The 16,540-nt window shown below is 38.8% G+C and overlaps 3 protein-coding genes across 4 annotated transcripts; 2 read left to right on the top strand and 1 right to left on the bottom strand.

Moving 5' to 3' along the window:
* The first annotated feature begins 3,297 nt into the window (after positions 1–3,297).
* Positions 3,298–4,326, top strand: LOC122023113 (inositol-tetrakisphosphate 1-kinase 1-like). The gene has a single exon (XM_042581202.1). The coding sequence runs from the start codon at positions 3,316–3,318 to the stop codon at positions 4,324–4,326; it is 1,011 nt and encodes a 336-aa protein (XP_042437136.1). The 5' UTR covers positions 3,298–3,315.
* Positions 4,327–5,868: 1,542 nt separating this feature from the next.
* Positions 5,869–9,703, top strand: LOC122023706 (heat stress transcription factor A-1-like). The gene is made up of 2 exons (XM_042581977.1): positions 5,869–6,272; positions 8,122–9,703. The coding sequence occupies exons 1-2, from the start codon at positions 5,973–5,975 to the stop codon at positions 9,376–9,378; spliced, it is 1,557 nt and encodes a 518-aa protein (XP_042437911.1). The 5' UTR covers positions 5,869–5,972; the 3' UTR covers positions 9,379–9,703.
* An 840-nt stretch (positions 9,704–10,543) lies between these two features.
* Positions 10,544–16,426, bottom strand: LOC122023679 (putative pentatricopeptide repeat-containing protein At1g13630). 2 transcript variants are annotated; one of them, XM_042581937.1, is made up of 3 exons: positions 13,974–16,426; positions 11,259–13,334; positions 10,544–10,816 (listed from the first exon to the last, which is right to left on the bottom strand). In XM_042581937.1, the coding sequence occupies exons 1-2, from the start codon at positions 14,353–14,355 to the stop codon at positions 11,278–11,280; spliced, it is 2,439 nt and encodes an 812-aa protein (XP_042437871.1). In that variant the 5' UTR covers positions 14,356–16,426; the 3' UTR covers positions 10,544–10,816; positions 11,259–11,277. The 2 variants fall into 2 exon arrangements, with proteins under 2 accessions (XP_042437871.1, XP_042437870.1); XM_042581936.1 differs by lacking the exon at positions 10,544–10,816 and having other exon boundaries at positions 11,166–13,334.
* Positions 16,427–16,540: the final 114 nt, after the last annotated feature.

Genomic DNA, 16,540 nt, shown 5'->3' with positions numbered 1-16,540 from the left:
GAACTTGGGGTGGTTCCTAGCATTGCTGACCCCATTGAGCTCTATTGTGACAACAATGGAGCTATAGCACAGGCGAAGGAACCTCGCTCACACCAGCGGACCAAACACATACTACGGCGCTTCCATCTCATTCGAGAGATCATCGAGAGAGAAGATGTGAAAATTTGCAGAGTACCTACAGAGGCTAATATCGCAGATCCCTTGACCAAGGCTTTGGCACAAAGGAAGCATGATGGTCACACTAGGTCATTTGGGCTTAGAGCCTACACTGATTGGCACTAGTGCTAGTGGGAGATTGTTAGCTAGAGCCCTAGAGCCAATCATTTGATGATTGTATATTGGACTTATTGTATCATATTCTTTATATAAATAAAGGCATTTGATTTTTGGTTATTATACTTACTTGTATTGGTGCCAAATAAACTAAGTATAATAACGTCCTTGAGTAGACGGTTCTCACCTATATCAATCGGTTAGTTGAACCGATAGTGAGATGATATAGGGAACACTACTCTTAATCATTCCTAGTCGAGTATTAACATTCAGGGACAATGTTAATGCAATAAGACTAGCATGTAGGTCAACTCGATAACTTGATCTCACAAGTCATGGATATAGAGATATCATGTTGACACATGGGTATGCATTGGAGAATGTATACTGAATGACCCGCCATGAGAAAGTATCATGGATCATTATATGAGTGTCATATACTTTCTCATGTGGCTATTAGTATGACTACTAGTCCTTAGACCTGAAGTCACCATGGATCCCTACATAAGGAGTTATGTACTTTGGTTTCGTCAAACGTCACCCGTAACTGGGTGGACTATAAAGGCGATTACTGGGTATGTAACAAATTATGCAGAGGGATGTGAGTGATGTAGATGAGATCTATCCCTCCTATATGACGGGAGCGACATCGATATTCTTGATAGAGTGAGACCACGAAGTGCATGGCCATGCCCAAATGAGTCAATATAGGATATTGAGCTCATTTGATTGAGTGAGTGTACTTGGAGTTCAAGATTTAGATTGATTAGAGGATGACACGGTCTATGCCTCACATTGATCAATCTAGATGTTTAGGATAGAAGGACACTTGTCATATATTGTGAGGAGTCACAATTAGTAGTCACAAGGTGATGTTGGATCTCAACATTCTTGTAACTTGGGTAGTAATGATGTGTTGCTAAATACCGCTCATTACTTATGCTCCTAAATGAGTTTAGGGGCATTGCCAACATTACAAGAACCTATAGGGTCACACACTAAGGGCAATTAGATGGAGACTAGGTTCATTTGATGAACCTAAATGATTAGGTTCATATGATGAACCAAATTGGATTAAGAGTAATCCAAAGTAGGTTAATTGAGTTGGACTCAAGTTGGTTCATGTGTTAAGTGAGTCTAATTTGGACTTAGACTCATTTAATTAATTTAATTCGATGAATAGAGATTCATTAAATTAAAATTGGCTTGAACCAATGGTTAGATTAGATCAACCAAGGGATAGAAGTGGTCAAGTTTGACTTGACTTAAGTAGGAAGATGAAGAGTCAAGTTTTTGACTTGACTTTGACTTGACCAATGCCACATCATCAAGGCCTCTTCATTTGGTCAAGTTTGACTTGACCAAATGCCACCTCATGGGAGTTACCAAGAGTTGTGACTCTTGATATTCCATGGGGGTTACAAGGCTTAATGTGGCCGGCCACTTTTTGTGTGGATGAATATTTTTATTTTTCATTCAAGGCTAATTGATTTCATCTTCTTCATCTTGCTCACAATTCTTCTCTCCCTCTCCTCCTTCTTGCCGAGACCTTGCTTGAGTGCTAGCACACTCTAAGGTTTCTTCTCCATCTCTTGCTTGTGTGGATACACATAGAGAAGTGTCTACTTTGACACTTTCGAGATCCGGCGAACCGAGGACAAGCGGGATTGCGAAGGGCTTCGCTACAAAGGTATAAAATGGTTTATCCTTATGTAGATCTACTGTAGATCAACGTTTAAACTCATACTCATATTTTTCGAATGTTTTTCTTCGCACGAGATCCAGTGGCTAGGGGGTTTCGGGGTTTCCGCGACGCGAAAAAGCTATTTTCGCGGCCCGAAAAATCCAACAATTTTAACCTGGTCGAAGGGGTCTTCCATAGTCTTGGAAGACGTCTTCGCACTGTTCATCGAAGGCGCCTTCGACCAGCCATGGAAGGCGCCTTCTACAAAAGGCGCGGAGGCGCCTTCAACAGCCTTTGAAGGCGCCTCCAACAGCACTTGCAGCTCCATTTCGCCCCATTACTACTGCGATCTACTTGGTGATTTCGATCACCAGAATAGGGCTCACCCGAACTCAATTTTCGTCTTTCTCTTTGAGCAGACTTCCGCTCCGGCTTCTCATCCCTCGAACGTCGTGCACGTCCTTCTCATCTACCAGTGTACTCTTCCGCAGCATCTCGTCTCTCAGACACACCGAGCCCGTCGGCTCTCTCCCCGTACCGTCCTTCTCGCTAGCCGTGTTTTTCGCTCGGCTTTCTGTACTCCTAAGCTCCTGCACACTTAGACACATTGATCAAATCAAAACAGGACCTAACCTACTTGATTGATCACATAAAAAATAACTTTGGGTTCCAATAAATATCCGAATCTATTTGATGTTAAATTAGAAAATTATTTATATATATATATATATATATATATATATATATATAATATTTTATGGTGTTTATTTCTTTCTTTAGTTATTTATTCTAGGATACGATTTGCATTAACATTCGCATATTCCATCTATTTTCGACAAAATCACCAACTGTTCTTTATTTGCTCTGACCAATAAGAAACGGCGCAATAAACAAACCAATGGAATCTCCCGGATCCCTGGACCCCACTGAGGTTCCTCATCGACGAAACGAGTGCCGATCTACTCCGTCGAAGTTCGGTCTGACGGTCCGTACCTATTTTGGTTCTAATCACCGCTCCCAGCTCACCGTTGATCGCCAAGCGTACAGACGGATGAGCGCACCTCGGGTGATCTCACTCCCGAGCCACTCGGGCTATAAATTGTCCCGTCGCAGACCTTTCTCGTCTCCCCCTCGAATCGTGTCTCGCCGTTCTCAAACGCGTCTCTTCTCTGCGTTTGGAAGGCGATCGGAAAAGGTAAGAACCCTAATTTTTTGTTCGTGGTTTTATCTTATTGATCTTCGATTTGTGTCGACTAACATCGGATCGATCGGTGGTTGTTTCTTGTTCGGCAATGCAGTTCGCTACAGCGCTCGAGGGTGGATTTCGTTGCACTGCTTCTTCGGATCTTGATCTCTCCATGGAGGACACCTCCGTTTCTCGTCGATTTGTGGTGGGCTACGCCCTCGCGCCTAAGAAGAAGCATAGCTTTGTCCGGCCGTCTCTCGTCGGCCTCGCGAGCGACCGCGGCGTCGATCTCGTCCCCATCGACCCCTCTCGTCGCGTCTCCGAGCAGGGCCCCTTCGATTGCGTGATCCACAAATTTTACGGCGACGAATGGAAGTCACAGCTCGCGGATTTCTCCGCCAAGAATCCCGGCGTCCCCATCGTCGACCGGCCCATCGACATCGAACGCCTTCACAATCGCATCACCATGCTCCAGTTCGTGTCCGAGCTCGAAATCCCTCAGGGGAGGGAGACCTTTGGGATCCCCAACCAAGTGGTGATCTATGATTCCAGCGCCCTCTCCAACACCACCGACCTCAGGTTCCCTATCATCGCCAAGCCGCTGGTCGCCGACGGCAGCGCCAAATCCCACAAGATGTCCCTTGTCTACCACCGCGAGGCTCTTCTCAAACTCAAACCTCCCCTGGTGCTGCAGGAGTTCGTCAATCACGGCGGGGTCATCTTCAAGGTCTATGTGGTGGGGAACTACGTGCAGTGCGTGAGAAGGAAATCCCTCCCCGACGTTTCCCCGGAGAAGCTGGATCATCCCGTCGGCTCTGTCACCTTCTCTCAAGTGTCCAACGTGACCACGCAGAGACCCGAAGAGGTCGAATATTACGAGCGCCTGGAAGAAGCAGAGGTGCCCCCGCCGCACTTTCTCGAGAAGGTAGCAATGGGTTTGAGGCAGGCGATGGGATTGCGCCTCTTCAATTTCGACATGATTAGGGATTCCAAATCGAGTAATCATTACCTCATAGTGGACATCAATTACTTTCCCGGTTACGCTAAGATGCCGTCTTACGAAAAGGTTTTAACCGACTTTCTCTGTGACCTTGTTCGTGACGAGAAGGGGCAAGCGCCTACGAGTTCTTCTGCACCGTCGCCCGCTTCCTCTAACTTGTGCAAGCATCATGAGCATGAATAGAAACATCGGCTCCTGCTGCTGCTTGCCCTCATTTGGAAGTCCAATTTTCTTTACGATTCCAATAAGGTACAGAACATATATACATCCTTACAAAATTTTAGGCGATTCTTCACTCCATATTGTTTGGCTTTCACTTCTCAAAATCGCAGCATTACAAGATTTTCGTCGTTAATGTTTTTGTGAGTAAAATTCCCGTTGGTAATTTACCGATGGGAACGCCATATGGGAAGAATTTTACGGTCCGTATTTGTTCATAACGACCAAAAATATCGCCATATACTTTATAGCATAATTTATATTATATAGTTTAATTACAAAACTGCCTTATATATCTTTTAAATATTTGTAATCATAATTTTTATATTTAAGTTTGAATTTTAATAATAATAATATTGACTTCAAAGCAAATTTGTTTATTATTATTTTTTTGGAAGGACAATTTATACCTTTTTAAATGAATTCTCGAAAGACATTTAATTTTTTTTTTTGTTCAAACAGAATTCTATAGTTATATACATATAGTAAATTTTACGACGCACTTAAATTCTTAAGATTTAATTAAGAATTTCTTTTTTCCGATGACATGTCAAATTAGTATACAGTGGCTAATTATATGGAAATATTTTTTTTAAAAAAATCACATATGATTAAATTAAATAAAGGCGTTTTTAATATGAAAATTGTAAATTAAATATAGACATGTATTTCTTTTTTTAATATGATCAAAATAATAAAGCAAATAAAGACATTTACTTATAGTTTAAAATATGAAAATTATAAATCAAACAAAACATCTCCAAACTATGTAAACTATGGAAAGACACATAACCTAATGGCCATTTGAATGACGAGCACTTTTCTATTTATTTTAATGGCAGATAAGGGTCGGATCGGTCATTGAAATATGGATTTCAAGAATTTCGGGATTGAGACTTAGCTACTATAAATTATAGAGTATTTTTGGATAATAGAAAAATAGGTTAATGGTTTAATATCTTATAATGCATGGGGTGAAGTATCAAATTCAATCTCTCCTAATTAATACTGCTATTATTTGATTGAAAGCTCGTCATACCTATCTCATTTATTTTATGGGTATTGCTAAACGGCCAGAATCTGGCCAGCTAGAATATATGCATGCATGTATATGTATGGGTATTTTAGTAATTTCATATGACCACATTAATTATATGCATGTCCATGCATGTATTTTAATTGGGAGATAGGAATTTCTAGCTGGCCAGATTCTGGCCAGCAAGATTTACTCTTTATTTTTATTACTGCACTAAATAAAATAATTAACTAAACGAACTAGTGGCTATTATTATTTTCATCTCATCAATAGAGATTAAATTCAAGCGATGATAATCTCCAATGATGTAGTAATAGCATAATCTTACAATTCTTATCGTAACCGTCATACTCACAGTTGTACTGCCACCTGGAGATTATGCGAAATGGAGGCGTTCAGACCCGTCCAATGTTTAGAAGATGTCTTGGAGAGGATCCCGCTCGGCTTCTGGTATCCTACCAATTACGTTGCGCTTGCGTTGCGCCAGTCGCTAGGAAAGGGGAAATAGAGCGAAACCCCGAGATCGCACGCCCTCTGTAAACCCTAGCCGCCGATCTCGTCGTCGGACGGCATAATGGTTGGGGGCGGAATGGAGGATAACAGTGGCGGTAGGGGAGGTGGAGGGCAGGCGGCGATCGGTGAGAAGGAGACGGCGGCGGGGGCGAATCCCGGACTAAACGGGAATGCGCCGCCCCCTTTCCTCAGCAAGACTTACGACATGGTGGATGATCCGGCGACCGACGCGATCGTATCGTGGGGCGCCGGAAATAACAGCTTCGTCGTGAGGGATCCGCCGGAGTTCGCCAGGGATCTCCTGCCCAAGTACTTCAAGCACAATAATTTCTCTAGCTTTGTTCGGCAGCTCAATACTTATGTAAGATCTCTGCCATCCCTTTTGCTTTGCTCCATCTATCTGTTTCCTGTTCGATTCTATCGTCGTCATGAATAATAGAATGGTTTTTGTGATCCTCTTCAATTCGGTGCTCTTGATGCAATTCCGCTTCATTGGAACTCACGCGTCCAGTTAATTCACAAATCCTGGCGCCCTATTATCCCACAAGCGTTACTGATTAACTATATTGTGATAAGATGTTGATATCTCACCTGAGAGGAACTCTTGTTAAGAAGATTTCCTGCATACTATTCTCATCTTCTTCCAAATTTGAACTCTTATTTAAAAGAGATCATTTTCGCAACGGTAAAGTTGCTGTCATGTGACCAAAAGGTCACGGGTTCGAATCCTGAAAACAGCCTCTTGCAAAAAGCAGGGTAAGGCTACGTACAATGGATTCTTCCCCGGGACCCTACATGGCAGGAGCTTCGTGCACAGAGCTGCCCTTTTATTTAAAAGAGATCCTTTTGTATTATCTTCAAATACATTGCTTTTAGTCCAAAGCATTTTTTTTTATTGATAAAAAGGTGCTGGTTCAGTAATCTACTCATAGAAGTGATTGTTTCTTGAAACTCATATTAACACTAATTTTTGAAATTTTGATCGTGAGTGAACTACCAATTAATTGTCCAGTATGTACTACTCGATCTTACAAGGCTAACACAATTTATAACTTATAACATCAATTATATGATTACTTTAAAGATTATAACTAATGAATGATGATCAATCCAAAATAATTAATGAATATATTGCTTTAGTACTGTCTACTAGTATGCTGTACCAAATTATATGAATATAGGCAATTCAGTATGAAAAATTGTGTTATTTTCAAGTATAGACATCAAGTTTATGATGATAGGTAATGCTAGATGTTCATCACTCAATTAAATGATACATTGATTCCTTGAGGCATGATATTGGCTTCCGTGAGCTTAAGAAAGTAAGTTCATTAATTTTTGAGTTTCGTAATGCTACTGAAGTCAATTTTAGCGTTCAGATATACAATGTGTGTATCCCACTTCCTAGAATTCCCAGCTATAATCTTCTACAATTATGTAATTGTTTAAATTTAAGGTGGTTGACTTGTTCATCAGCTGCTTTATCTAATAGTAAGGCTGATGAAACTCTCTATCAGGTTGTTTTTGATTTCTTGGTCTAGATTGTTGACTTAGAAGAAGGACAAATGAAATATTTACATGATATCTGAAAAAAAACAAGATTATACATCACTTAGTCTATTAACAATGATTGTTTCTGACTTGAACATGATTGTTTTAAATGATCCTTTTTCTCATACTTGACTCCTCCAAGTTGGTCCTTTTTTGGTATGATAATTATGTTAGTTCCTAACAAAGTTATATAGAAACAGCATCGGATTGTCATGATGTTCCAAAATATAGCCTGATGTTATTAATCCTCCTTAATGGGTGTAGAGTTTCACAATAGGAAGGGAACTGATTCATCATAGTTTAGCTTTAATCAGAATACTTAGATGGAAGATATGAGAAAAAGGATCATAAAGTTTGTATCTTCTATCCAAGTAATTGGATCCTAAGGATCTTAATGGTTTGGTTGATGTACTGAAGTTCTATAGAGGTGCTCACGATGTGGAATTGAACTAATGGGGACTAGCCTTCTTGCAAAACACTTTGCACCCCTTGTGTATGCAAATTTCATGTTACATTTATGGTGTATTTTTTCATGGAAACTCAAAAGCTAATGTTGGTTGCTGAGGATCAAATCTTACTTTACGACTGCCCTTTTTCCTAAGTTGTTTATTTAAGGCTGTTAAGGTATATACTTGGTGCTTCATGATACTATTGGACAGGGTTTTCGGAAAGTTGATCCTGATCGCTGGGAATTTGCGAACGAGGGATTTTTAAGAGGGCAAAAGCACCTGCTTAAAACTATCAACAGGAGGAAACCCTCTCATGGACATGGGCAAAGTCAAAAAGAGCAACCACAACCGCAACCACAACCACAACCACAACCACAGAGTGCTCCAGCTACTGCTTGTGTTGAGTTGGGCAAGTTTGGGTTGGAAGAAGAGGTTGAGCAGCTGAAGAGAGATAAGAATGTACTCATGCAAGAGCTTATTAGGTTGCGCCAGCAGCAGCAAACCTCAGACCATCAGTTACAGACATTGATGAAACGCCTCCAGGGAATGGAACAACGTCAACAACAGATGATGGCATTCCTCGCAAAGGCCATGCGGAGCCCTGGTTTCTTTCCGCAATTTGTGCAGCAAAATCAAAATGATAGCAACAGACGCATTACTGGAGTAAACAAGAAGCGGAGGCTGCCAAAACAGGGAGATAGTCATGATGATGAGATGCTCGAAGGTCAAATAGTGAAGTACCAACCACTGATCAATGAAGCAGCCAAAGCAATGCTAAGACAAATTATAAAGATGAATGCATCTGCTAGGTTGGAATCTTTTGGAAATTCTGATAATCTTCAACTAGAGAACTTCCAAATTCCATCTGAAGCATTTGAAAGCACAGCAAGTCAGAATTCTTGTGTTACTTTGTCAGAGATCCCTTCAAATTCTGGCTTTCCATTTGTTCCTACTGCCTCTGCAGTATCTGATCAGTCTTCTGCAGTAGCTAATGAAATGATTGGACCAGATGACATTGGAGTGTTATCTGTAGTTCCAGAGGAAATTGCTCCATCTCCGACTAACATTGACATCCCAGATCTCCCTGAGTTACTCGGAATAGATCCTGAAGACAATGTTACTGATATTCCAGTTGAAACTTTGGAAATGCCCAAGCCACAGGACATGTATGCTAACCAGAATGCCTTGGTCTTGCAAGAAGTTGGACCTTTAGATATTGATGGTTTTTCAGCAGATACTGACATCAACCTGTTCAATGATGAGGAGAAGCTCCCTGGCATTATCGATGATTTCTGGGAGCAATTCCTGATGGCTAGCCCCCTCGCAGTAGACACAGAGGAGGTTGAATCCACCACCCAGGAGCAGATGGAGGTTCAGCCAAGTGCAGACAATGTGTGGAACAACACTGAACACATGAATCATATTACGGAGCAAATGGGGCTTCTTTCATCAGCTCCTAAGCTTTGATGTGGTTTATCATCCTACCACAGAAGCAACTTGGTTCAGATTTTGGACATTAACATTTTGCTACTAAAGTCATAGCAACCGTTGGAGATTGCAAGAAGGCCAAGGTAAGTGTTTATTTGACTCGCCAAGGGAGTACTTCCTAGAAAATCGATTGCATATCAGTTCTGTATGGAAGGCGAGGCTACATATTGTATCGCCTTCTGGTTATTAGTAGCAGCTCCATACGAAGAAAACTTTCATTGCATAAAAGTGTTTCTGTGACTTCAAACTCGACTCGAAACCTAAGAGTCCTTAACCTGAATGATCTGGTTCACTTGTTGGACTAGAATATGAGAAATTCTAGCTGACCAAGCCGATCAAACAGGTCGGTTTGGGTTGATCCAACCATTGAGCATTTTTTTTGTTGGAAAGTGATTTTAAAATTTCATACTTGTTTTTGCTCTTATATATATAAGTGGCACCCGTGTTATTATTACACAGAACCTATGTCGATTTGATGATCTGTCGGTTTGATTTCAGTAGCTAGCTGAATACTTGTAACATTTTCATTTTTTGTTTATTTATTTTCTCATAATCTCCTGGATTTTACAAATGTTTTCCTTTCAAAAATCATCATTTATCCTCCAAATCGCAAATTTTGTTACAAATTAATTACTTGTGTACTCTAAATTGTTCTTGATTCCGTTAATAACTCTCTCATTTGTTCCCGCATTTAAGTTAATAAAGGCTAGAGATTAACAGAAAATTTATTATTAGTCAATAAGAAATCTGAATAACTTTGAAAAAGAACAATTTCTTAAAAGATAAATTCCATCGCCACCTTCAGCTAGACCACTCGGGTCTTTTTTTTTTATATGGAAATTTATTATAAAATTCACTATTCTGAATTTTTTAAAAAAATGTATACCCAAAATGATTAATTGATTTTACTAATAAGTAAAAAAATAATCTTTTCTATCTGAACTTAGATCATTAAGACAAATCTAAGTTCCGTTCTAGCATAAATAAGTATATTTATTTCATGCAAATCCGTAGAGAATAAACTAGCTTTTCATATAAACCTAAAGGCTGATGTGATCTAATGGTTTGCAGATTTCAAGTTGATCTTATAACAAAACTCATAAGGATATTTACCAAATTTATTCTTATAGTCAGTTGAAAATATTTATGGAATCGAATTAAACTGAATATCTAATATCAACTTAAAAAAACTCACAAAATTGACTTCTCTAAAATTTATAATGAGGTTGCTAATATATCACATACAAACCTCCCGTTTCAAGTGATCGACTACAGCGAAGGCGATGTATCACCCTATGTTCGTTAAGGGTTCTCTTCGATAGGAGAGTTGGACATACTCGAATATCTTGAACTTTTCTTTGAAGTAGATTTGTAAGTGGAGTAGAACAATTTTGAGCAGAGTTAAGATCCAGATATCCTGACCATCAAGTCAAATGGACTCTCTTCAAATCAAGATACACACTAGTTTAAGGAAATAAAATGTGTATTCAAGATATAAAAACCATTTTCAGGAAGTTACAATTAGACATCTCAAGAACTTCACTAATATAAATAATCTATAATAAACACTTTACATCAATCATATAATGAACAACAAACTGCATTATATTTTTATTAACAATTACAAATATCCTAGTGGTATTGACTATATAGATCATTATATACTATTAGATACTATTCTTTATTATATCATTATTTATATTTAAATAAATTTTATTTTATTTTATTATTACTAATCAATTCTTTTTTGGTCTTCCTCTTTCTCATTTAATATACACATTTGTGATAATTTCATATAACTCACATAAAATCTAATATTCTAATATGAAACATAAGAAAAGAGGGGTTGGAGGAATCACCATCTTCAACAATGTGCTTTTATGATTGTGGCTCCAATCCTCTTTTGATCAAAAAGGCACAGAAAGTAATCAATGACTTGTAATCTTTCGTCCTGAGGAAGGCATTGTAGATCACATCACACACTTCCTGATCTGGATGTATGCCGAAACCTAACATCTTATTGAAGAAGCCCTTTGCCTCATGTACAAAATGTCGTTTGCATAATCGGTTGATCACCGCACTGAAGTCATTGATTGTAACTTCATGTCCAGACTTCAACAGTTTATCAAAGAGCACAAAGGCTTTATCCGGGATCGCCATGGCACAATGTGCTTTTATGACAGTGGTGTAGGCACACTTCCTCAATCTGATACCCTGATGCAAAAGATAATATAGGAACTCCTCTGCTTTGTCAACTTGGTGATTTAAACAAAGACAATCAATGAGAAAGGTATAAGTAGCAGGAGTAGGTGCGATACCGCCTTTTAACATTTTATAAAATATGTAGAAGGCCATGTCTGAGTTCCTTTGCTGATAAAAGCCTTGGATAATTGTACCGTAGGCAATTGAGTCAGCATCTATTCCACTAAGAACCATGTCGTTCAGTTTATCAAAAGCCTCTTTTACTCTACCCTTTTTACAAAGTGCCTTGATAACTATACTGTAAGTAATTTTGTCGAGCATGATTGATTTCCTATCCATTTCCTCAAGTAGCATCTGCATCGAATCGGCATCCCCAATTTCACAAAATCCATCAATAAGTGTCTTGTATGTTATGGCTGTAGGAACCAGTCCATACGTATCCATTTCCCTCAAGAATCTCTGTGCCTCGGTTGGCTTTCCGATCTTACAAAAGCCATAAATCAAGGAATTATAAGTCACAATTGTAGGAGTTATAGCTGACCTAATTAGTTGTTCATATACTGCAAGAGCTTCTTCGACATCACCAACTTTAGCAAAGCCATCAATGACAATGTTATATAATATAACGTTCAATCTCTGACCGGTAGCAACTAGGTACTCGAAATAGCACTTTGCTACTGACATCAAACCTTTCTTGCACATACCTGAAAGAATTGCTCCATGAAAAAAAGAATTTGGCATCACACTCTTCGAGCTCATAGATCGGCACACCTGAAGTGCCTTGTCTATTTCTCCCAACTTGCAATACCCGTTTATGAGAATGGAATATGCCACTAGATCCATATCGAGGCCGATATCTTTAATCTCATGAAGCAACTCTTCAACTTTAGCGATGTCCCCTTTTTTGCAAAGGGCATTGAGGAGAACACTGTAAGTCACAATATTCAGCCTGCATCCTCGGGCAAGCATATCCATCCTCCTTAGTCCTTCATCAATATCGCCTTCATCACAAATACCACTTATCACAATAGTATGAGTAACAGGATCAGGCTGCAGTCCCTGTTTTATCATCATTCTAACGAGCATCCAGATCTCACGCATAGATCCAAGTCGACGACACCCATTTATAAGAATATTATACATAACCACATCAACCTCTACGCCGTCATTTTGCATGGACTCAGAGAGTTGCAAAGCTTCTTCCACATTTCCTGCTAGACATAACCCATGCATAAGAGAATTGAAACTATATTCATCGGGAAGAAATCCATACTTAAAGGAAAGAGAGAGGAGAGACCATGCGATCTTGATAAAGCGAGAATTACACAGTCCAGATATGAGGGCATTGAAGGTGATCAAACGAGGGCAATATGATTTCTCTTCTCTTATCTCTTGGAAGAACGATATTGCATCTTGCACTCTTCCTTGTTTGCAGAGACTGTCTATGAGGAGATCAATTGTCTGCTCTCTGCAAGAAATCCCACTGGCTTTGATTTCTCGATAAAGATCAAGAACAATGCTTGTATACCTTGCACTGTGCAATAAACTGTGATAGGTAGACACAGAAGCTTGCATGTCCAAGATAGCCATCTTGCTTAAGACAAAACGAGCGTCGTCCATCATTTCTGATCTAGCATATACATCTGCCAACATATCCCAAACAATGCTGCTGGAATCCCAGTGTCTGAAATGAGTCCACAGGTGCTCACTCAATAATGGTGCCGAACCAACTCCTTCTCACATTTAGGAAAAAAAGAAGAAGAAATTTAATGAATAAATTACAATCAAGCTATGCTCCTTCGAGCAACATAAAATTTAATAAATGGCCAAAGAATTTAAGCAACTACCAATTATGATAGAGCATGGATACAATTTATTAGGTCCATATATGCACTAAGAGTTTCATCACATTTTATCACTTTTAAAAGTTAAGGTTTGTAGTTGCAAGCTACTAAATAAGGTAACTTAGGGTTCTATGTACATTTGGTAGAGATTAAATGGGCTTAGATGAACAAGATAGGATTTTTAGCTGCACATGTAAATCATATATGATAAATGCAACCATACACAGTCTCCTTTAAAATCTGCCTTTTTTGAAGCTGCATATGCAGCATAAATGCAGGCTCTCTAAGACCATAACTAGTTATCCTGTCATCAATAGTTACACGCTTATTGAAATCTAAAACTAAGGAAGAAGATGATCATCATACTGTTACAGCATACAGTGACCCCAAGAATGGAGAGGTTTTGGAACTCTATCAACTCTCGCCAGCAAAATATGCAACTTTTGCAGTGAAAATTTATGGAAAATATCGACAGAGAATAGGAAATCAAAGGAAAGGTAAAAAATGGTAAAAGAAACAAGAAAAAACCTTCGTCCTGCACCATCCCTCGCATGGCGTTTCGCATCTCCTTCAATCTCCCTTCTTTGGCCAAAGCGTGGCAAACCTCCAACTTCCGTACCCTTCGATTCTCATGCAATCCAGGGAACGAGACCGTTTCCTTCTCCTTCGGAGCTCCATGTCGACTGAAGCCCCCGCGGGCGAATTGGCACGGAGCGATACTTTCAGCCTCTGGTTTGAACAAAGATACGAACTTTATCAGAGAACTCTGGGAATCTGAGGCCGAAGAAGCGGAGACGAGTTCCTCCTCCTCGGCGACAACCGCCGCCGCCAGAGACGAGAGCAGGCGTTTACTGGTGGAGCAGCGGCGAGGGATCCGCAGTTGATATGGGGAATTGCGCCGGAATAGCATTGAAGGTTTAGGGTTTCATTCTAGAGAGAAAATAAAAAGGGCGGGCGGCCTTTGCTCCGCCGCCCGCCGTCGTCTTCGTCGGGAGGAGTTTCCAGTAACCTCGCTTCGGGAAGGTGGAAATTACCCATTAAGGTATTGCTCCCGTACAAATCAGAAGACCCATTTATAGTATCGCCGGTCCGGCTCGGCCCGGTTCATCCGGCCCGTCGGGCTTCGCCTTTATTTTAACCCTTTTTTTTATTTTGTAAATTTTGTGCTTTGATAAAATTTAGCTAGAGCAAATAATTCTATCTCGATTTTTCTTATAATTTCCAAAAATATTTAATTTAGCCCGACGTGTTAAATTCATAAAATGAAATTAATAAATTCTAAAAATGAAATATAGAATAAATGGATTATAAAATTTTCTTTAGTTTGGTTTGTTAAATGGAGGGTTTTGCGGTCCAGGGAATGATCCCTTAGCATGAATTGGTGAAATGAATGATCCCTACTTATTTTATGAACGAGAATAATTCATTTCACCAATCCACATCAAGGGATCATCCCCTGGACCGTAAAAAACGGTCCAAAGGATCCAGACTGTGTTAAATGGCTCATGAATTAATAAGTTCAATTTAATTTGACAACAATAAAAATAAAATCAATTATTTTACAAAACCAATATTTTTTATGAAAAATAACAAAAAAAAATAGTATATATATCCTATTGATATTCGTGTAGGAGTAATGAAAATTTAAACTCATACCATAATTACATTAATTTATTAGATGAGTCCCCAACACCCCCGTCAACTCATCTCAAGACCAATACGGAAGAGATAAATCACGGACAACTACTAGCCTTTAGAATAGTAACTAGCACCTAAAAGAAACATTTACTTTAACTTTGTCGAAATTCAAACCTCAAACCTCATGGTGACAACACCTTATGCGCTAACCACTAGACTCATCCGAGGAGACAATTTATCTCTTTTTATGCACGATATCCAAATATTACAACTCCATTAATTCAATTCTAGAATAGATGATTTAGCTCCACATTCCATCCATCAAGTGAATACAAGAAATACAATGGCTCCTAACTGACATCCCAACTTTACATTCCGTCCAACAAATTAATAGAAGCTCCTCACACGACATCCCAACTTCACCAGTAATTTATTCTAATGCTTGATTTGGTTGCCTATCTCATCTTACTAGCCAGAAAAGTTAAAGTTGGTTTGAGAACTAAAAAATTCCTTATAAATCATGGCCAAAATGATAAACTCCATGGAAGGCAAAATGAGAGGCAAAAAAATGGAAAATTCTTTTTTGATAAGCTTCAACTAAAAATTATTTTAATTTTTTCCTGATATTTTTTTCTTTTTAAGGAAAAAATAACTTCGTTGGAAATAAGGCAAAGCCATTTTCCTCCCCCTATTTCCCATCATTCTCTTTTATTTTATCATATATTTTGAAGCTAGACAGATTCTACACTTTCAGTGAAATGGAATAGAATTATAGAACACTAATGTTCATAAATGATATTCTGAAAAAGAAAGAAAGTCCTTTTATAACTAAAAAAACACAGGCAGAAACAAATTACTTCTTTTTTTAATCTTATCTTTGCATGCAACAAATTACTCATTCATAATAACTTTTAAGGCATATAGTCCAAATTCATAGAAAAAGAACAACTTATGCAAAATGTACTCTTTGGGGGCGAAGTTTGAAGATGTTACATAACTATTCTCTTTTTTTTTCCAATGAAGATCTTAATATACAATTCATCAAAGCATATAATGAACAATACTATCTACCTTTGACTCTACTCATAAATAAACAGGCATGCTAAGAACACAAACAAATGACCAATATATCCATTTAATCAAAACTTGAACACAGCAAAATTTCAACCTGATCACTCAATCAAGTTTGATTTCCAAGAACTTGGAGTAACACTGTCTATGAACATACTTGTTTAGATTTCAAGAGCCAGAATTGCAAAAATTAGAAACGGTATCAGTCGAGAATAATCTCCAACCTCATAAAAATTCAGGCAGGCTACAAACAAACACAGATTAAAGAGTATCAACTTGATCACTTGTCTGTTTTAGTTCCATGACATCAATTCACAGTGTTTATCAACATATTTATTTAGATTTCGAGAACTATAGTCGAATAAGTGGAAATTGTATCAATTTAG

This window comes from Zingiber officinale, chromosome 9B (assembly GCF_018446385.1).
Source record: "Zingiber officinale cultivar Zhangliang chromosome 9B, Zo_v1.1, whole genome shotgun sequence".
NCBI classification, from domain to species: Eukaryota; Viridiplantae; Streptophyta; class Magnoliopsida; order Zingiberales; family Zingiberaceae; genus Zingiber; species Zingiber officinale.
Note: the sequence above shows the minus strand (reverse complement) of the source record. Positions and strands in the feature narration are given on the sequence as shown.

Excerpts from the sequence above, each read along its gene's own strand:
- LOC122023113 (XM_042581202.1), top strand. The coding sequence starts at position 3,316 with ATGGAGGACACCTCCGTTTCTCGTCGATTTGTGGTGGGCTACGCCCTC.
- LOC122023706 (XM_042581977.1), top strand. The coding sequence starts at position 5,973 with ATGGTTGGGGGCGGAATGGAGGATAACAGTGGCGGTAGGGGAGGTGGA. Across the intron at positions 6,273-8,121 it reads TTCGGCAGCTCAATACTTAT|GGTTTTCGGAAAGTTGATCC; the intron begins GTAAGATCTCTG and ends ACTATTGGACAG.
- LOC122023679 (XM_042581937.1), bottom strand. The coding sequence starts at position 14,355 with ATGCTATTCCGGCGCAATTCCCCATATCAACTGCGGATCCCTCGCCGC. Across the intron at positions 13,335-13,973 it reads AGGGATGGTGCAGGACGAAG|GAGTTGGTTCGGCACCATTA; the intron begins GTTTTTTCTTGT and ends AAATGTGAGAAG.